The sequence below is a fragment of the Elephas maximus genome, chromosome 3 (genome assembly GCF_024166365.1).
Source record: "Elephas maximus indicus isolate mEleMax1 chromosome 3, mEleMax1 primary haplotype, whole genome shotgun sequence".
Taxonomy (NCBI): Eukaryota; Metazoa; Chordata; class Mammalia; order Proboscidea; family Elephantidae; genus Elephas; species Elephas maximus.
Window position 1 is genome coordinate 859,292 of NC_064821.1, and position 21,724 is coordinate 881,015.

The window sequence follows — 21,724 nt, forward strand, 5'->3', positions numbered from 1 at the left end:
TTGGACGCGTGAGCATAACGGCCGGCCACATGCCTCCCAACATGTAGTGACAAGCAAGGCTCTGACAGGAGCAGGCAGGGAGTGCAGCCACCCTGTGAAACCTAGGCTCGAAACCCCGTAGGTTCTTGGCAGGGCCAGGAGGGTGGCAGCTGAATACATTAGAGAGAAGGAGAAGTAAGAGCAGCAAGGAGCGGGAGAGCCAGGGGTGGGGGACTGGGCCGTGCGGGAAGAGCCGCCTCTATCAGCCCCAACCTCAGACACCGACCCCTGGTCCTGACCTCCAACCCTAGAGATTGGGGGGCTTCTCCCCCTTCCTGCCCCAACCCCCTCAGAGGGCCCTGCACGTGGCTCCTCCTGTACCTCAGTTTCCCCCTCTGCATAGCAGGGATAACACGCCAGCTTGCTGCAGCGAGGGCTCTGTGTGGCCTCCACCTCCATGTCAGCGCCTGGCATCTCTGTGCCAGTGGCCTGGGCCAGGCATGTAAGGGTTGGGGCCAGGAGTGGATCTGAACGCAGACTCCCGGGTGCCCAGAGGGGTTGGCCTCACAGGTCTGCGATGGAGCCTAGGAGCCAGCGTTTCCGGCATGCGCCGAGTCCTGGGCCACTCAGGGCCTCACATACACCAGCAAGAAGGCGGGGGTCCAACCCTGTTCCCATCATCCTGCTTCTATCTCCTCTTGCCCCAATGAAGGGTTTAGCCACAGGGTGGGCAGAAAGGACAGGCACATAGATACGCACACAAAGACACACAGACAGGACAGAGACACAAACACAGACACCAGACAAAGACAGATACAGACACACAGACAGAACAGAGAAACACAGATACAGACAAGTGCACACAGAGAGACAGAAGGAGAGGCACACGCACGCACACAGACACACAGATGTGCACAGATAAACAGACACACGGACATGTACAGTGAGGGCCACCCCTGGGGGCTGTGTGGAGGCTGAAGCTGTCCCAACCTGCCCTGGCCTCTTCATCTTGGAGACAGGTGAGCCACCAGATTAGACCCAACAGATGTCCCCATTTGCCCAAGAGAAACCAGCCCCAAGGGAAAACTCGCGGACACACAGTCAAGATGCCCTTGGGCCTCCACGGGTTTTGATGCATGTTCTCTAACAAAGGCCCGTGCAGACCGCTCGTGGCCAAGTGTGGTCAGGACCCTCTAAGGGAAGGTGGTCGCAGGACAGTCAGGTGCCTGTTCCCCATCATGTGGGTGTGGGGGGGGTGGTGCCATAAGGTCCAGGGAGGTGGTGGGGAATCTCCCCAGGGAGAGGCGCTGATGAGGTCCAGCCCTGGCCACCTGCCACCAGACAGCGGGCGGGCGCTGGGGGAGGCACCCGGTCCCCACCCCGTCTCTGTGGTCCCATGCCCAGGGCCCTGTCCCCTGCTGCCCCGCCCTACAGCCCCACCCCCGCAGTCCTGCTCCCTAAGGGTCTGTCCCCACAGGCTCTGCTGTCAGCCCCACTCAAGGGCACCAGGGCCTCTCCCTCAACCAGCCACTTCTGTGGAGGCTGCTGTAAGGAAACCCAGCTACTGCGTGAGATCTGCCGTGGCCGGGCAAGGAGGTGGTCCATGCAGCCCCTGTCCACAGAGGCACACAGCCATCATGGATGTGGCTATCCTGACAATGGTGGGGTAGACTCCTGCAGCTGCTGGGACAAAGCACCACGAAATGGGCGGCTTAAACCACAGACAGCTCTAGAGGCCCCAAGTCCAAAGTCAAGGTGTTGGCAGGCCGCTCTCCCTCCAACTGGTCTCCTCCAGCTTCTGGGGCTCCAGGTATCCCTGAGCTTATGACTGTATCGCTCCAGCCTCTGCCCCTGTCGTCACAGGGCCCTCCGCACTGTGTCTGTCTGTAGGCCCACCCTCCCCCCATGCGATCTCACCTTAACAGATGACATCTGCAAAAATCCTCTATGCAAACAAGGCCAAGTTCACAGGCTCTAGGCTAGGACTTCAGCACGCGTTTGGGGGTGAGGCCCCGGGTGGTGCGAACGCTTTGCGCTCATCTACTGACCTAAAGGCTGGTGCTGCAGAAAAAAGGCCTGGCGGTCTGTTTCCGTAAAGACCGCGGCCAAGAAAACCCTTTGGAGCAGTTCCACTCTATCATGTGGGGCCACTGTGAGTCAGAATCAACTCCGAGGCAACAGGTTGGATTTTGGGGGACACCGTTCAGCCCTGATGGCACAGTGGTTAAGAGCTTAAAAGGTCGCCGGTTCAGATACACCAACTGCTCCTTGGAAACCCTATTGGGCAGTTCTGCTCTGTCCTATACGATCACTATGAAATGGAATGGACTCAACGGCAACAAATTTATTCAGCCTGTGACAACAGCACCGTGTTGCTGGGGCATGAACACAAGCGTCCTGTTAGACCTCAGGATACCATGGTCACCAAGCACCAAAGACTGAGACACAGGGGTTCCAGTGGTGAGACAGAGGTGGGCTAGTCAGGGATGAGGACAGACGGGGAGGGGCCTGTGCATGCTAACCACTCCTGCTTGTCCTGTCCACAGCCCTGGACCAACCAGCACTGATGAGGTGACCTCAACCCAGCCCTGCTGAGAATTCACGTCCAGGCAGAACTGCCCAAGGACACGCGGTCACATGTGCGAGGAAGTCCCCACGCACTGGGGAGACCAGAACCTTGGAAAGACCCTAAACTTCCCTCTGGAAGGTCTGCCTGCTTCAGCCATCCCAGGGCAGCTAGGGGGTGTGGGGCCATGGGTGGGGATACAGTTATAGAAGGTGCATGTGTCTGTGAGAGGGGTCTTGTGATTGTGGGCAGGGCCATGTGGCTGCAGGAGGGGCCACATGTCTGTGGGTGGGGCCATGTGTCTATGGGCAGGGCCAGGTACCTGTGGGTGGGGCCATGTGTCTGTGGGCAGGGCCATGTGCCTGTGGGTGGGGCCATGTGCCTGTAGGTGGAGCCATGTGTCTGTGGGCAGGGACATGTGTCTGTGGGTGGGGCCATAAGTGGAGCTTGGGGCCATGGTCCAGGCTGTGGGCAGAGTTGTGGGCAGGGCTGTGGGCAGACCTGTGGGTAACGGGAAGACCCTTGACCCCAACGTCTCCCACACACTCGCTGCCCATGGAAGCCAAGAGGACCTGGGCACTGGTTTTTCCCAAAGACCAGCTGTGTCTGCCTGCTCCAACACGCCCTTCTTCTCACAAAACAGCCTACGCGCCATTGGCATTGCTGAGCCCCTGCTCAGGGATGCGGCCGGGGCTTCCTCTGGTGGTTGCTGTGTGGCGCCAGTAGCAGAATGACGCAGCAGCATGGGGTCTCCTACCTGAGGAAAGTTGTTGCTCTTTGGTAGGAAGCTGGGGGTGGCGGCGGCCGCGGGGGCGTAGCTGGTGTCCAGGCAGGGCTGGCCACCCATGGGCGGGCACAGGTAGGAGGTGGAGGTCCGAAACTGGCTGGAAGAAGAGACAGGAAGGGGCTGACCAGGGGCAGGCAGGGCAGGGTCCCTCTCACCAGCCCACCAAAAGAGCCCCCACCAAGAGCCCCACACCCACGATACGGCTCCACCAGCACCTGCAGCAGGCCCCTGCCGGTGGGCCTTGGCCTGCTGGGGGTCAGCTGGGGCCACACAACCACAAAATATGCCAGCCACGAGGCCGACTGCCCAGAGCTCATTAGTGCTGTCAGGAGGGCCTAGGTGTCACCACCCCCCCGCCCCGCTAGCTTCCAGATCATTCCCTCAGGCTGCCCTGACTATGTTGTACGTCCAGCCTCTCAGGAAACAGGGCCACCCAGACAATGGGGCTGCCCTCTTCCGGGAAGAAGCAGCTCCCCCTTGCCCTGCGCCAGGAGGTCTGGGGGACAGAGGCAGCCAACACTGGGACCTGCGGTCAGCTGAAGCTCTCCCTTCCCAACACCCAGGGAGGGGGCTGGCCCACTCCAGGCACAGACGAATCTCCGAGGGGAAATGGCCGTCCTGGCAGACCTGGAAACAGCCCCCACCTGGCTGCCTCTCCAGTCCCCCCACTGGCCCTCTCCAGCTCATGGAATGAAACACCACGAGGCCCAGTTGGGGGGCTGGGGGGGGCAGGGTGCCAACAGGGAGAGTCCCGGGAGCCAATCGATAGGGCCATCTTGCCCTCGGCTCGACAGCGCTCACCACCTGCCCCCTGCAGCCCCAGGGTGTCAGTGCTCTGGTCAGGGGGCCATTTACGGGAACCAGGAACCATTACCCCAAAGCCCTTCCTCGCGATTCTCCCACCCTCCCTTCTCCCCTCTTCTTACAAGCTCACACACTCCCAGGACGCTGCCCAGCCTGGTCAGGCCCTCAGCTCCCCATCTGGAAGCCTCTTCCCTGACAAGGCCCAGGGTCAGCAGCATTGCTTCTGCTGGATGAGCCCCCAAGGGCCAGCTGCCCCAGTGCAGGGGCCACGTGGGACCCTCCCTCTTCTCCCCCTCCTCCATCACCAATAATGGGCAAAAACTACTAAGAACAAAGAACCTTCCCTTCCCCAGAGGCCTGCTGCTGCTTTCCCTGCCCTGTCCCCACCCCCTGCCCTGCTTCCAACAGCCACCCCAGAGGCTTCTGGAGTCCCCAGGAGGTGAGGCTTTGGCCACATGTGCCCTCGGGCCTTTGCACTAGCCATGTCCTTGGCCTGGGGTGTCCCACTCTCCGAGCTCTCCCCTGAGCGGGTCTCTGCTCAGACAGTCACGGAGGGAGAGTTTTCAGCTGCCTCTGTGTGTCTGGGGCTGGCTCTCAGCAGACAGGGCCTGGGCTGATTCTCTGTGTGTCTGGAGCTGGCTCTCAGCGGACAGGGCCCGGGCTGATCCTCTCTGTGTCTGGGGCTGGCTCTCAGCGGACAGGGCCCGGGCTGATCCTCTGTGTGTCTGGGGCTGGCTCTCAGTGGCACAGGCCCGGGCTGATCCAATGTGTGTCTGGGGCTGGCTCTCAGCGGACAGGGCCCGGGCTGATCCAATGTGTGTCTGGGGCTGGCTCTCAGCGGCACAGGCCCAGGCTGATCCAATGTGTGTCTGGGGCTGGCTCTCAGTGGCACAGGCCCGGGCTGATCCAATGTGTGTCTGGGGCTGGCTCTCAGTGGCACAGGCCCGGGCTGATCCTCTGTGTGTCTGTGGCTGGCTCTCAGCGGACAGGGCCCAGGCTGATTCTGTGTGTGTCTGGAGCTAGCTCTCAGCGGACAGAGCCCGGGCTGATCCTCTGTGTGTCTTGGGCTAGCTCTCAGTGGCACAGGCCCGGGTTGATCCTCTGCGTGTCTGTGGCTGGCTCTCAGCGGACAGGGCCCAGGCTGATTCTGTGTGTGTCTGGGGCTAGCTCTCAGCGGACAGAGCCCGGGCTGATCCTCTGTGTGTCTTGGGCTAGCTCTCAGTGGCACAGGCCCGGGTTGATCCTCTGCGTGTCTATGGCTGGCTCTCAGCGGACAGGGCCAGGGCTGATTCTGTGTGTGTCTGGGGCTGGCTCTCAGCAGACAGGGCCCGGGCTGATCCTCTGTGTGTCTGGGGCTGGCTCTCAGTGGCACAGGCCCGGGCTGATCTTCTGTGTGTCTGGGGCTGGCTCGTAGCAGCACAGGGCCAGGGCTGACAGTGGAGAGTCAGACTCAGGCCCTCCCCCATGACCCTGCTGGAACCCGTGGCCTCAGAACCAGGAGTCGGCACAAAGCCCCCGTGTCCTGTCTCTTCCGCAAGGTTGTGTTGCTCCCTGGGACAGGGCCCCACCTGGAGGCGTTGGGGTGGCACTTACTGGTTCTCGGTGGGGAAGGCTGGGTATGCTGGCAGTGGCGGCGGTGGCGGTGGCGCGAAGTAGGTGCCCCACCAGGGGCAGTGCAGCACCGCATTCTGAAAGATAGCGAGGGCGAAGGCGTCAGGCACGGGGCGGGCAGGGGGCAATGGGGACCCTGGCTGAGTCTGCTGTGCCAATCAGGTTAGGGTTCAACAGGATGAGAGAGAGGGCTTCCAGTCGTGTCCCCTGGGTTGAGCTGCCTAAACGACCTGTGCCTCAGTTTCCCCATATGCACGAGAGAACTAGCCTGATGGATGTGAAGGGCTCAGGCCAGGCCTCTGCTGTGACCCCCATCATCGCCCCCTACCCCCAGGGTCGTTAGTGTCCAGGCTCCAGAGGGAAGGAACACGAGAGAAATGGGGAGTCTGCTTGCAAGCTCTGGGTGTCTGTGTCCTGTTCCATCAACTTTTGTGCAGGTTGCAAAATAAATTTATCAAAATAAAAAACTGGGGAAGAGCCATAGGGCATCTTCCAGCACCAAGGCCAATGGTTTCCAGGCTCCTGGCTCCCTGTGTTCACTCTGATGAGGGATCGTCTGTGGAAGCTTCCAGAAGCAGTGCCACAGCCCAGGCAGAAGAAGGGTGGGGCTCCCCAGTAACCCAGCTTCTCCCCAGAGCCCTGGTTTAGAGTCCTTTCCCATTCTCCTGGCCCACTTGAGGGAGGGGAGAGTCCAGACTCAGAAGGGGTATGAGCCTCCGAAGGCCACACAGTGCACCCAGAGTATTCTGGAACAGGACTCAGACCCCACACCCCACTCAACATCTGTAATAACCCAGAGGAAACGGTCCTAGCCTGGGGCCAGCAAGGCAAAGGGTACTAGATAGCACTCTGGGCCAGGCCAGCTGGGGAGTGGACAAGTGGACTGTGAGTCCAGGAGGGCAAAGCAGGGCCTCAGGGGGCTCCCTTATATGGGGGGTAGGCCAAGGAGTCCTTCACTTACAACACACCCACCTGTGCTGAAATGGCTTGGCCTGCCCTTGCTCCCAGGCCAGCGACCTCTGGCAGACTGGTCTGAGGCCTCAGTCAGGAGGCCAAGGACTGTGGGGGACAGCAACCCCACCTCCCCTCAAAACATGTGGCCCTGGTGGGGCTGACAATCAAGGACACCCAGTACCACCCCACAGAGGTGGCCTGGTCCTAGCCAGCCAGTCAGAGCCTTCCTGAGGATTTTCTATAGGCTTTCAGACATGACTGGTCCAGGAGTGGACATATGACCCCAACCAACCTGTAAGAGCCTTCCTGGGATGGCTCCTCCTTTAGAGAGCCAGATCCCAGGACGTGATTTGTCCAGAGGTTGGCACTTGAATCCAGCTAGCCAATCAGCGCCTTCCTGGGGATTTTCTCTCTACATACAGCCAGAAAGGGTGGCTCCCTTCTCCTTTAGAGGGCAAGATCTGGGATGTGATTGGTCCAGGGATGGGCACCTGACCCCAGCCAACCAATCAGAGCCTTCCTGAGTGACTCCTCTTCTGTGAGAGACAGTCTGAGGAATGTGAGCCCAAAACTGCCCCTGGCCACAGGGAAGCTGGTGCAGGAAGATGAAGCTCACACTAGGGTTGTCAGGTAGAACATGGGACACCCGGTGAAACTTGAGTTTCTGATAAACAATGAATCACTTCTTACTACAGAACGTCCCTTGCAGTCTCTGGGACATACTTATACCAAAAAACATCTATCATTGGGAATTCAAATTTAACGGGGCGTACTTTTTTGGGGGGTCCCTGTGTGGCAAAAATGGCTAACGTGCTTAGCTGCTGCCTGATAAGGTGAAGGTTTGACTCCACTCAGAGCCGCCTCAGAAGGAAGACCTGGCAATCTGCTCTCAAAAACTCAGCCGTGAAGACCCTGTGGGCACAGCTCTACTCTGACACACGTGAGGTCGCCGTGAAGACCCTGTGGGCACAGCTCTACTCTGACACACGTGAGGTCGCCGTGAAGACCCTGTGGGGCACAGCTCTACTCTGACACACGTGAAGTCGCCATGAAGACCCTGTGGGGCACAGCTCTACTCTGACACACGTGAGGTTGCCATGAGTCAGGATAGACAGGACAGCAACTGCTTTTATTGGACTGTACTGTACTTTGCAACATCTGCCCACCAGTATGGCAGAGAAAGTCCTGGGGGCCAGGTCCCTGGACCTGGGCAGCCCTGGGGTCAGCTGCACCCCACCTTTCTGCACTGGATTTCTCTTTCTGCGTGTGGGTTGGGCCAGTCAATACTCAGGAGAAAGAAAGAAATGAAGGATGTCCCTAGCCCCCACATCAGACCTGAGCAGCAGCTGGGCCTAACCGCACCGGGCTCAGTTCACACCCGGTGTCTACTCTCAACCACAGAGGCACCAGTGTCACTGATGGGGCAGACATCAGGGTGGGGCTGCTCAAAGGCAGCTGAGTCTCCTGGGTCAGGTCCCCAGCAAGGCCCTGGGCCGACTGTCACAGAGGCGGCCATGAGAGCAGCCTCCCTGCACAACCTGCTGCACAAGGGTGGACAGACCAGAGGGGGAACTGTCACTGGGAGCTTCCCCCCATGCCGTGACTGCCGGCATGGCACTCAGAGCCAAAGTCAGGGTTCATCCTAGCACCCCTTCACCACAAGGCCTGTCATGCCACAGACATCCCTTCCCTGACACCAAACAGTCCTTGTGCCCTCTGGAGCCCTGGTCCTCACAGGTCCCCTGGTGGAGCAAGTGTCGGGGGCCACTGGTCGGGGCTGCTCCATAAGGCACAGGGAACAGCTCCGTCTGCTGCAAACCCGCCTGGTGCTCACCCTGACCCAGGAATTCTGTTTCGGAAACACACCCCTAATCTGTGCTCGGAGGAGAAGCAATGGTGTTATTCATAGAGGCAAAGTGCTGGAATGGCCCCAAAGGCCCAACAATAGGGGAACAATTAAGCAAATTACAGGATGCTGAGAGCAAGGAGTCCTATGGAGATGGCACTTGGCCCACCCTTCCCAGTCTTTGTGAAGATGAGGCCCCCGCGCCCTTCACCCCCCCCATCAGGTAACAGGGTTTGTCTTGTTGGCTGCAGTGGAGGGAGCCCTTGAGTAAGCCCCGGGAAAGGAGGTTCTAGAGCTGGCCTGCTGGGGGTTCTGGAACCTTCTATTCACCGGGTCCTTTGTACCAGATGTAAAGTGAGCAGGTTAGGTCGGCACCCGTCATAAATTAAAACCTGTCCTAAACACAACTAGGACACCTTCCCCTAGGAGAATGGACAAAGTATGCTCCGTCCATACAGAAAAAACAACAGTAAAGTGCTATTCAGCTATAAAGAGAAATGACCTAAAGAGAGAGAGTAGAAGAGCAAATAAGAAAAAACAGCCCATCAGTATGCTGCCTCCCACAGACACACCTTAGACACAAAGATATAAATAAGCTGAAAATCAAAGGACGGAAAAAAATACATCAAGCAAACGGCAACCAAAACGGGGCAGGAGTGGCAATATTCATCTCTGATAAAATATACTTTAAGGCAAAAACTGACAAAGGAGACAAGAAAGAATATTATATAACAACTAAACAATCAATCCACAAGAGAAAATAACTATAATAAGTATGTAGGCACCCAACGAAAAAACTCCAAAACACGGAAATCAAACTAACAAAACTGAAAAGAGACAGAGCTCCACAATAACAGTGGAAGACCTTAACACAACACTTTCGATGAAAGATAGAACTAGAAAGAAACTCAAGAAAGATACAGAAGATCTAAACGACACAATCAACCAACCTGATCTCACGGACACACGGAACGCCCCGCCCGACGGCAGCACAGGACCCGCTCTGTCCCGCTGCGCGTGGACCACTCCCCAGAATACCGTGAGCCAGGCCACAAAGCAAGCCTCAAGAAAAGTCAAAAACACCGAGATAATCCGAAGTATCTCCTCGAATCACAACGCTGTGAGATGAGAAATCAGTAACAAGATGAACGAGAAAAAAAATACGGAAACTGAGAGCCCCTGCTTAAAAACCACTGGGTAATAAAACATTTGTAGCATCAAACAAGAATGAAAATGCAACACACACAACCTTTGGGACACAGTAAAAGCAGCTTTCAGGTCAATTTATAGCAAAAAATACATCAAAAAGGAAGAGCAAAAATCAATACATTAACCCTACAACTCCAACAAATACAAAAAGAGGAGCAAAAAAAGTCCACAGTTACCCCAAGAAGAAAAAACAATAAAGATTTGAGCAGAGACAAATGAAACAATAAATAAATAAAAAGAATCAATAAGACAAGAAGTTGGTTCCTTGAAAACATTAATAAAATTGACAAACTTCTGGCCAAACTAAGAAATGAATATGAGCTCACACTACAACAGAAACACCTGAAATAAGAACGATGATAACAGAATACCGTAAAGAACTGTACAGCTGTACAGCCAGAACGCGCCTTAGAGGCAAGGATGGCGAGACTATGTCTCATACCTTGGACATGCTACCAGGAGGGATCAGTCCCCGGAGGAGGGCATCATGCTTGGTAAAGTAGAGGGTCAGCGGAAAAGAGGAAGACCCTCAACGAGGTGGACTGACACAGTGGCTGCAACAATGGGCTCAAGCATAACAACGATTGTGAGGGTGGTGTGGGGCTGGGCAGTGTTTCGTTCTGCTGGAACTGACTCAACAGCACCAAACAACAACAACATGAAGAACTGTAATTCAGCAAATTCGAAAACCTAGAAAAAACAGACAGTTTTCTAGAAACACCCTACCTACCTAAACTAACACAAGCTGAGGTAGGAAATTTGAACAGACGTATAACAAAAAAAGACACTGAAGAGGTCATAAAAAAACTCCCAACGAAAAAAAAAGCCCTGGCCCAGGTGGCTTCACTGGAGAATTCCAGCAAACACTCAGAGAAGTGCTGACGCTAGTTCCGTTCAAACCACTCCAGGATACAGACGAGGATGGGATGGATACTCCCGCAGCACGATAGACCATTTCTATCGGGCCTTCTCCTCCACGGTCATGTAACCTCCACCAAAAGACTAGGTGAAGCTATGCAAATGAGGTGCTTGTGACCCACCAAGGGGATTGGACAGCTTGCTAATAATGTAAACAAGGTGCTTGGCACTCTTGTGGGGGTAGGACCACACAAATAAAATGTACGGAACCCTAATGAGGGGATTGGTCAGTTTTCCATCCTGCTAGGTTTAAGAGAGCCAATTCCAGAGCACAGAGGGGACCTGGCTACCACCAGGAAAGAAGACAAAGGAGTGGGGCATGTCCTTCGGGCCTGAAATCTCTGTGCTGAGACCCTCCCGGACCCAGGAGACAGACAGCAAGCTGTAACAACGAAGGTGGCAAGATGATGAGAAGCGGCGGCAGCAGAGGCAGCAGAACCAGGAGAGCGGCAGGCTTCCTGGTGGAGTGGGGTGTCTCCAGGCACTTGTCAGAGCTAGGCTCACTGACCCACCGGGCAGGGCGAAGAACTTAGGCACCTTCAGGCTCAGGCTTCCTGGCAGGGTGGGGTACCTCAGGGCGCTTATCAACAGAGCTAAAAGAGCTTTCTTTGCACACTTGCCCAAGCACAGCAGAGGCCAAGGGGCCAGAGACAGGCCTGCCTTCAGGCACAGCTGAGAAGAGGCTGTCCTGATGGAAGAACTGTATCCTGAGTGTTCCTGAACCTCAACTGTAACCTATTACTTCCCCAATAAACCCCACAATCATGAATATTCTGAGTTCTTCATGGCCACTGCAACGAATTATTGAACTCAGCAGAAAAGTAGAGTGTTGTGGGAGGGACAGCTGGTTTCAGAGTTGGCAGAAAGAGTGGGGTGGAGGCATGTCTGACCTCCGCCTCATAGAAATCAGCCTTGGGCTCTTGATCTTGATTCTCCTTCTTCCTTCCTTGCCACACCATTTTTACAACTTCCGAATTCATTCTATGAAACCAGCATAACCCTGATACCAAAGCAAGGCAAAGACACCCCTAGAAAATTATAGACTGATATTCCTCATCAATATAGATGTAAAAATTCTCAAAATTCTAGCCAATAAAATTCAACACTGTATCAAAAAAAATAATACATCGTGACCAAGTGGGATTCATACCAGGTATGCAAGGATGGTTCAACATTAGAAAATCAACTAACGAGAAACAATCTATCAGCCACAAGAAGACAGGGAGGAACTAAGTCAAAGAAGCCAGTCTGAAGGGACGACATATGTATGACTCCAACTGTCAGGCATTCTGGAAAAGATAAAACTGCAGAGACACAGAAAAGATCAGTGGTCGGCAGGTGGCTGAGGAAAGGGTAGAAGGACGAACAGAGGGCGTGCGGGTCATCTTTAGGGCAGTGCGACTATTCTGCATGATGCTGGGATGGTGGACACGTGACAGTACGTGTTTGTCAGACCCACAGGACTGTACAGCAGGGTGAACTACAAATCAAAAAACCCCAACCAGGGTCTTAAAAGCCTGTGCGCGGCCATCTAGGATACCCGACTGGTCTCACCCCTTCGGGAGCAAAGGAGAATGAAGAAAACTAAACATACAAAGGAGAGGTTACTCCAAAGGACTAATGGACCACAACTGCCACGGCCTCCACCAGACAGAGTCCAGTACGAGATGGTGCCCGGCTATTACCACCAACTGATCTGACAGGGATCACAATAGAGGGTCCCGGACAGAGCTAGAGAAAAATGGAGAACCAAACGCTAACTCAAATGAAAGACCAGACTTGCTGGCCTGACAGAGACTGGAGACACCCTGACGACACGGCCCCCAGACACGGTTTCAGCTCAGTAATGCAGTCACTCTTGAGGTTCACCCTTCAACCAGAGATTGGACAGGCCCATGGAACAAAACAAGACTAAAGGGGCACACTAGCCCTGGGGCAGGGACTGGAAGGCAAGAGGTGATGGGGAACCCAGGGGTGAGAAGGGAGAGTGCTGACATGCCGTGGGTCTGCTAACCAATGTCATAGAACAACATGTGTGCTGTCTGATGAGAAATCAGTTGGTTCTGCAAACCTTCATCTAAAGTACAATTTAAAAAAAAAAACCGCTGCTGCCCAGTTGATTCCACCCCACGGCAACCCCACATGTGCCAGAGCAGGGCTGTGCTCCGCGCGGTTTTTCACGGCTGAGTTTTCAGAAGTAGGTCACCAGGCCTTTCTCCTGAGGCACCTAGTAGGTGGACTCGAACCTCCAGCCTTTTGGTTAATAGCGAAGCACTCCACTGTCTGCGCCACCAGGGGACTCCCATGCAGACTCCAGTTAATGATAACGTATCGGCGCATCTACCGTGAGACGCGTAGCACACAAAGGAAGATGTCAACAACTAGAAAACCCGTGCGCCAGGGCGAGGGGATATATGGGACTCTACCTTCTGCACCATTTTCCTATAAACCTGAAACTGCTCTAAGACACAGGGTCTATTAAAAAAGTAAAATTTAAAAAAAGAGCATCCCAACAATTCCAAGCTCCCTTGGCTCAGCCCTGAGACTCAAACCCACACCACGGGCAGCTCAGGTGCACGCTCGTGGGTCAGCCCCTGAGGGTCAGGAGGTGCTTCTTCAAAAGAGTCCCAGCAGCAACCTTCAAGGAGCTCAGCACTTGGGGTGGATGGCTTCTCTTCACAGGCCCTTCCCAGGATGCAATGAGGGGTATGATAACCACCATTCCACTGAGGGGAAATTAAGGCAGGCCAAGCAGGGGACAGCCTGGGGTCCTACAGGGTCTGGCCCCAGGATGCTGCCCTGGGAAAGCTAGTTCATGGCTGCACTCCTAGCCAACCCACTGACCAGACCCTGAGCCAGGCACGGCGCCACCCACCTGGGAAACGCGGCAGGGCTGCCGGGGTTGGGGATGCGGCTGGGGCTCACCTCGATGCTGGAGCCATAGATTGGGGGCTGCAGGGGATGCCGGCCACACAGGACGCTGCCCACGGGTGGGGGCTCTCGCTGGGGGCACTCCCCGTCCATGGCAGGGCCCACGGCGAGCATGGGCGGGCGGGGCGTCCTCGGCCGGGTGCCACCACCCAGGGCAGTGTGGCCTCTATCTGGGCTCCTCACTGGGCAGTGGTGGTGGCGGCATCATGTCCTGGAAGAGAGAGACAGGCGGCTCTGAGGCTGTCCTGTGAATCCCATGCAGGGGGCAAGGGGCAGGGGAGCAGGGGGGTGGGGTGAGCGGCACCGCGCCCCAGCACAGAGACGGGCAGTCCTAAGGTCCTGCTAATCCTGAATGCAGCGTGTAGGGGCTGGACAGGTGGCCAGGTCTGGACCCTGAGTGTGGGCCTCACCTGTCTTCCCCACTGCTGACTCAACAGGAGCCTTGCCAGGGTGGAGCCCAGGACTCTGGACGCCCCAGTGCTGGGTGCAACTTCCACCTCTTTTAGGGCTGTGCAGGACAGACCCCCACTCTCCTTCAGTGCAGCCCCATTCTGCCCTAGCATGGTCCCCCACTCTCCCCCAGGGTAGCCCTCACTCTTCCCCAGGGCAGCCACCCATTCTCCCCCAGGGTGGCCCCCACTCTGCCCCAGGATGGCCTCCACTCTCCCCAGGGCAGCCCCCTACTCTGCCCCAGGCCACCCCTACTCTGTCCCAGGGCAGCCCGCCACCATACCCCAGGGTGGCCCCCTACTCTGTCCTGTTCTCTAAGCTACTGGAGGTCCCACCTGGCTGGCCCCTACAGACCCCACTCCCTGGCCCCTCCTGGGGGTTTTGGGGTCTGGCCATCTAAGTGCCCCCCAGGAGGTGGCTGGAGACACCATACCCAGCCAAGGAAAAGTGCAGGGCCTGGAGCCATGCTCCCCGAAGGATAACCGGTTGTGGCCCAGGAGCCTTACCCACCACCCTCAGGGATAGCTGGTCATGGCTCAAATGGCTTGTCCCACTGCCAGCTGGGACAGCCAGCCCAGGACCCCAGCCACGGGCAGCACCTCCAGCATCCCAGGGAGCCTTGTCCAGCCCCGTTCTCAGGCTCTAGGCCTGGCTGTGCTGAGGGGCCCGGGGCAGTCAGGGGCCAGGCAAAGCCTGCTGCTGTCCCTTCTTGGGGCAGCAGACTCTGTACCCCACCCCCCAACACTGTCAGCCCCCGGACGTCATCACAGAGCCCTCTGGCACTGGGAGCTGCTGTCCTCCTTGGCCTCTGGGCCCCTCTCCCCAGCTCCCTGGTCAGGGACCCTGGACAGCCCCTGCTCCTGACTGAACCTGGATCTGGAGGGAGCAGGAAGAGGAGCAGGCACACCCGCATCCCGGCCCAGCCCATGAGGATGTACGGAAATCCTCGGGACTTCCAGTCATCGTGGCCACACGCGGGCGCTTGTGCAACCAAGGGAGGGGGCGGGGCAGGCATGCGGCCACCAAGAGCTCCCAGCCACCGCCGGCCCCTGGGAGGCCCACCCAGACATGAAGCTGCGGGGCAAGGTCCCTGCCCCAGCTCCGAAAGAGGGTCCTCCTGCCTGCCCCTCCCCCACCCATCCGTCCTGTGGGGGTCATGCCCCAGGCACACTGCACGAGGGTCAGAGAGAAGGAACCAGGGGCCCCCATACAGTCCTCCGTGTGGTTCTGGGTCTTGGGGTCCCCATAAAGATTTGGGGGTTGGCAGCAAGGACCAGACAGCTAAACCACCTATGACAGGTCAGGGCCTCCCCCCCCCGCCCGCAAAGCCTCAGCATCCTCATCTGGGGATGGACCACAGAGGGTGTAAAGGGGTCAGTGGACGTGGCACGCAGTGCTGAGCACAGCATGGGCAAACTGTGAGCGGGAGACAGCTGTGTGCTCTTAGAAGGCCCCCAGGCCTGGGGCATCCCACAGCACCTGGGACGGGACGGCCCCTCCCGATGAGAAGCAGCGGGGCACGCACTCTGGCCACAGGGAAAGTTCCGGCTCATGGCCTGTCCCCCCCAGACTCTTGGCTGAGTTGCCCCAGACCCCTCAGCACAGTTCTTCTGGAGCCACATTGGGGATGAAACCGAGACCCCGAACTCCAGGCCACTGTGACAGAGTGCCCATTTACCCTGCCTCCGGCAGCCCCCCCAGTGGCCACTGGCCAGCCCCCACACACAGCAGGCCCCTTGACACTCATTCTGCTCCTCTCATCCCCCTCAGAGCCCTGGAGACCCCACCCAGGGACAGGGGGCTGAGGTCTAGTCCCCCAGCCCCCTCCACCATGGAGGGGGGAGCTGTGGCCGCACTGGGCCTCTCTGCTGGCTCATGAAAGAGTCATGAGGACTGCGCTCTGAAGCCGGCTCGGGTGGCCATCCCACAGGAACACTACAGGGCCGCTCTGGGATGACAGGTCCCAGAGAGCACAGCCTTGTTGCTGGGCTGGGCGCCACGTCAGAGGACTGGACCCTGATCGAACGAGAGAAAACTGTGGAAAAGGACTCAAATTGTTAAAACGTCCAGGCTTACCAGAGCGGTAAGCTGAGATACTTTTTAAACATGAGACTACTGCCCTGAGGTATTCTTTAAACCTTGAACTGAAACTTTCCCCTGTAGTCACCTTTTAGCGAAATAACAAATTGGCACACAAAATAAACGATATCGCCGTGAGCACGGTGCTCCATTAAAAAACCGTCTGTATGAGACCAGCAGAGAAACGTCTACGCTAGACCAAAGCTGAGATGCTGAGGGGCCAGGGAAACTAGAGTATTGGAAACAGAAGGGTAGCAGATGAACGTCTACTCCAGACCAAAGCTGAGACGCTGAGGGGCCAGGGAAACTAGAGTGCTGGGAACGGAACGGCAGCAGATGAACGTCTACTCTAGACCAAAGCTGAGACGCTGAGGGGGCAGGGAAACTAGAGTACTGGAAACGGAATGGTAGCAGATGAACACCTACTCTACACCAAAGCTGAGACGCCGGGGGCAGGGAAACAGAACGGTGCAAGTAAAGAGGGCGCTGAAACACTGAGAGAAGGGCAGCTGATGGCACTGAACAATCTAGACAGCAACTGGAGAACGGGAATCTAACCTGCTGTGTTAAGCTTTCACCGAAAATACGATAAACTGTTTTAAATAATGATAATAAAAACGGAAAACGTAAGTTGTTGGAAAAAAAAAAAAAAAAAGCCAAAACGATACAGAGTCTGGGTCCTAGTAGCTAAGTGGCTGTGCTGGGCAGAAGAGTTCTGCCACCCAGCGATATCAACAAAATGTGACTTACTTTCCTGGAGTGTCACCACGCAGACGCACAGACACAGAGGCACACTGATACACAAACACACAGATGCACACAGACACAAAGATGCACACACCCAGGCAGATACATAGACACACACACAAAGATACACACAGACATACACAGGTGTGCACACAAATACACGCACCCAGACAGGTACATAGATACATGCACAAACACAGATACACACAGACACACACGCACACACTTCCCTGCTGGCAGAGACAAGGCAGGCCCCTCCCCTGAGAACTCTGGATTTAGACTCCCGGCCTCCAAGACTGAGAGGAAGGAATGTCTGGTGTTCTCAGCCCTGGTGTGTAGTGCTTTGTTACGGGGGCCCCAGGTCACTCACAAAGCGGGACACTAAACCCCACCAGGAGCCAACCCTGACCCTCAGCCCAACTCCCTGGGAGCCCCAGGCACCAGGACGAGCCACAGGGCCAGCCCAGCCCAGACCCCGTCTCACTCGAATTTCTAAAGCATCCCCAGGGGTGTCTGGAATCCACAGCTCTAGTGCCAACAAGGGGCAGGGTTAAGGCCTGTGGTCGGTGAAGGCCAGACAGCTGGGAGGGGGTGCTCCCATGTGGACCTGGTGTCTCAGCCCCTCCCACTCAGGGGAAGTAGGACAAGGGGCCCCTGGAGAGCACAGCCAGGGCTGGGGCGCAAGTCTTCAATACCTACAGTTCAGCAGCCTCAGCTCCCCCAGTGAGTCCCCGCAGGGCCAGCCCCCACCAAGCTCACACACTTCCCCACAGTGTGTGGCTGGGACCTGGGAGCCTTGGGACCTGGGTTTGAACCCAGCTCCCCCAGGAAGGCCTCCCACACGCAGGGTCATCGGCGGGGGGGATCCCTGGTCCCTGGTCCCTGCTCTGTGGGGTGCTCCGGACAGCCGAGGACGATGCAGCGTCACACCACGGGGCTCCAGACCCAGGCAGCCGTGGCTTCAGTCTCCGCAGCTGACTCACGAGCTCTCCACCCCCCATGGCCCTGGGCATTCAGGGATCCACACAGCACCCCTGCCTCCCAATGGAGTCCCTCCAGAGAGGGTGAGGGGGCGAGCTGCAGAGAAATCGGGGCCAGGGATCTCTGCAGTGGCAGAATCAGCTCTCGCAAAGCCCCTAGCGTGGCTGGCTCAGACACAAAGCTGCCCTGTCTGGGGGCACGAGCGGGTCCCCCACCTAGAAGGACTCATGCAGGAGAGCCCCCCATAACATGAGACTGCCAAGGACCAAGCTGCAGGGCAGGGGGGTGGGGACATGCTTTCAGAAGTGTCCACGTATAAACCAGCGTCTAGGCCAGAACGGAGCCAGAAGCCCCACGGGCCCCCAGCCCACCCTGCCTGGGTCCTGGCCCCCCATCCTGCTCAGGCACCACCGTCCTCAGCACTGCACTGTTTGGGCCAGGGACCAGGCCTGGCTCAGTCAGAACCTAAGGGACAAAAGGCCGGATCAACAGACCTGTGAGTGCAGAGAGCCCTCAGGGTGCAGCCACACTCAGCATCCAACCAGGCACTTGGTGAGGGACAGCAGCCACAGGGGCCATGAGAGGCAGGGGGCTCACAGCCATCTGTGGGCTGTCCAGACCCAGTGCCCCGTACCTGAGTCATGGCCCCAGGAAGCACCCCCCACCCCGGCCAGTCATCTGCCCCGACTTCTCAGCTGTCAGTGAGGCCCACCTAATGAAGTCCCAGGGCGGCCAGGAGGCAAGGGCAGCACCACCGTGGTGGTTAGCGCTCAGCCCGCCAGCCTGAACTGAGTGAGTGCCACATGCCCGCTGAGGAGGAATCTGGGGGCAAAACCGCAGCCCAGGTCAAAGTCCAGGGCAGGGGGAACACCGGATCACACAGAGCTGCAGCGGGAACACATGCTGGCAAAGAGACACCAGGCGCCTGGGGGCCTGGGGTCACACACTGGCCAGGGACAGTGCCACGGCTGCAGCCAAACCCCACAACCCTGCGCGCGTCCCAAAACGGGATGAGGTAGGGCACGCTTTCAAGCTCAATGAGGAGGCTGTGCTTGACAAAGCCATCGCAGCAGCCAGGTGGGGAGCAGGTCAGCGTCCTTGACCAGAGTCTTGACCGCTGCACCAGCCCTTGTTACTGTTGGATCTAAATCTCCGTCTGCTAGGACAAGTAGGAACAGCTTCCTGCAGCGGTCGAGCATCTTCCAGGCGGGTTTCCTTTTCTAGGAAGCGCCTGCCCCAGTCATGTTTATTTGTGGACTTTAACAGATTTCGGCTATGCTGAGCTCGTGGTTCCCTCTGAACCCCAAGTCTTCTTCCCTTGAGCAGATATTAAGCCAAATCTCACTGGGCCCTAACTCCCGTTTGTCCATAGTCCAAGTGGCACGAAGACTGCCTCCCTGCATTGCTGCTATTCCTGCCTGATATCGGGCACCTCTGACCAGTCGCCCTGCCAGGTCTCTGCCAGCTGCAGGGAGCACCCCAAGCGGGATGGCAGCTGTTCCTGTCCCTCTGGCTCCTCCTCTCCAGCCTGGGTGCCAAGAACTTCACGTGGGACCTGCGCCTGAGCCTGGCAGGCATCAGAGGACGGGAGGAGGAAGCTGGCTCACGGGGCTCCGGGCTGGGCTTGAGAAAAGGGCTTTAAGTTGAGACTTGCTCAACCACACCTGGCAAACGTGATGCCTGCACGTCCAAGACCCCGTGCCACAAGCGGTCACACACAGCAGAAGCCCCAGGCCCCCTGCAGAGCTGGGATCTGCCGTGACAGGTGACTACGGCTCAGCAGCTTAGACATGCTCTTGGATCTCCTCACAGTTTCCACTGGGTCCTCGGCTGCAACCCATGGGGCAGAAACCTGGGTGCCACTGGGCCACACGCTCAGCTGGAGGTGTGACCAGGGACAACTGCTTCTGGGCTCATGTGGGTGCCGCTGGATCCAGCTCCTTTCAGCTGTGGCCAATGGTCGTCCTGTGTCCTTGTGACCTTTGGTAGGTGTGCCTTCAGCTCCCAGAAGCCCCGTTCCTTGCCACGCAGCCCTGCCACCTCCAAGCCAGCCACGGGCTCGAGTCCTCATGCTTCAGGTCTCTTACTTCCCCTCTGTTTCCCTCTGCCTCCAACCAGATCTCTCCTTTTACAGGTCGTGTGATTCCCATGGGAGTCCCTGGGTGATGCAAACAGTTAACGCAGTCGGTTGATAACCAAAAGATTGGAGATCCAAGTCCACCCAGAGGTACCTCTAAAGAAAACCCAGTGATCTACTTCCAAAAAATCAGCCACGAAAACCCTATGAAGCACAGTCTACTCTGACACACATGGGCTCGCAATGAGTCAGGGTGGACTTGATGACAGTTTGGGTACTTCGGTGATGCTAATAACATTCCCAATGTTAGTCCCACCTGCAGAGTCCCGTTTGCCAGGAAGGCTGCAGACCCCCAGGCCCGGGGTGATTGGGCATGCACACCCTGGGGGCAGCTGTTCTGCCTGGTACAGAACCCAAGCATGACACAGCACTGGCCACGTGGTCTCACCCACGCCCAGCCCAGGTGATGGTGAGTAGGTGGGGCACAGCTGCAGCCCTCCCGGTCCCCGTGCCCTTGGGACCTTAGGCGGAGATGGCCTGACACCCACCTCCCAGGACAGGCCCTTCTACCCTCCAATGGCCGGTCTGGGGAGCACATGCCCAGAGAGAGGAACGCAGTCCAGGTTTCTAGATAGGCTGCTTTTCTGAGAGAAGCTCTGGGTCTGGGGGAGGGGGGGTGCTGTCACCCGAGCCCCCACCCCCTCCCCGGTCAGGCACCTGCTGCAGGTGTCCACCACGCAGGGGACAGAGCGATCCAGAACCCTGGCTCCGTCCCCAGTGAGCTCTCACGTCCATCCGGAGATCAGGCGGGCTCTGCGCCACACTCCAAACAGGGCCCCAGCTCCCGCCGGGACAGGGTCACTCCGGAATCGGACACAAACCCCACAAACACCACCTGGCAAGCACACTTAGCCCAGTGACACAGACTGAAGTCCCTGCATCCTAGACCCAGGCAAGAGCGAGCCCCTTTCCCGAGCCAGCCAGTGAAAGTTCCGGTCACTCTGAAGCATCCTGCAAGTGCCGCCCTCCCTGCTCCTGCTGCTTGGCTGACCACGACCCCTCCTGGCAGACCACGTCCAGCCCGGCCATGGCCCAGGTGCCCGGTCCACGTCGTCTTCCTCAGAGGCCTCTCTCCACTCCTACCCCAAGCGCACCAAGGAGAGGCCGCCACAGTGAACACAGTGGACGTGTGGATCCCAGCCCTCCTTAGGACTCTCCTTGCACCTGCGAACATGGGCACCACCACAGTCCCCCACCGAGGGCAGCAGGAGGTGGAGGCCAGGTGGCATGCGGGCACAAGGCCAGGCAGAGTGGCACAGCCAGAGAGCCAAGCCTTGCTTCAGTTTATCTCTGGTGGTGAAGAAAATGGCTTCTCATCGCAGGGTGGGCTTGGGAGACCTAACCAGAAGTCAGGGCAGCGGGGGGGGGGGGGGCACCTGCCACCCCCAGCCCCTTTGGGCCATCCCCCCACCTAGCGGGCTTCCCTCCCCCTGGCCACAACACCCCCTCAATGACAATAACTCAGTTTCATAAACCTTACTGTTCACGGCCAACCCGCTCCCTCCCTCCCACTATCCCCCAGCTCCTGGCTTCTTGTGTCAAGAGTCTTTGACCCCAGCTGGCCAATGGAGGCAGCTGACTCCCAGACTCCCAGGACACAGAGGGACCGCCCCTTGGAACAGACGTCTCCGTCTCACTCAAGACACGGCGTCTTAACAAACACGAAAAGCCCCTGGAAGATATGCCTGTACCACCTTCAAGGCGCAGTGATCTGGAAGAGAGTGA

The 21,724-nt window shown here is 57.5% G+C and overlaps 1 protein-coding gene across 3 annotated transcripts in view; it reads right to left on the bottom strand.

Moving 5' to 3' along the window:
- SBNO2 (strawberry notch homolog 2) overlaps nt 1-21,724 on the bottom strand; it is a 64,868-nt gene that overhangs the window by 35,462 nt on the left and 7,682 nt on the right. For 2 of the 3 annotated variants that reach the window (XM_049876113.1, XM_049876112.1), the window contains exons 2-4: nt 13,600-13,816; nt 5,730-5,824; nt 3,303-3,429 (exon numbers count right to left, since the gene is read on the bottom strand). In XM_049876113.1, the coding sequence (XP_049732070.1) occupies nt 3,303-3,429; nt 5,730-5,824; nt 13,600-13,719 (342 nt within the window). In that variant the 5' untranslated portion in view covers nt 13,720-13,816. The remainder of the gene's footprint in view (nt 1-3,302; nt 3,430-5,729; nt 5,825-13,599; nt 13,817-21,724) is intronic. The other variant, XM_049876114.1, reaches the window with a different exon arrangement.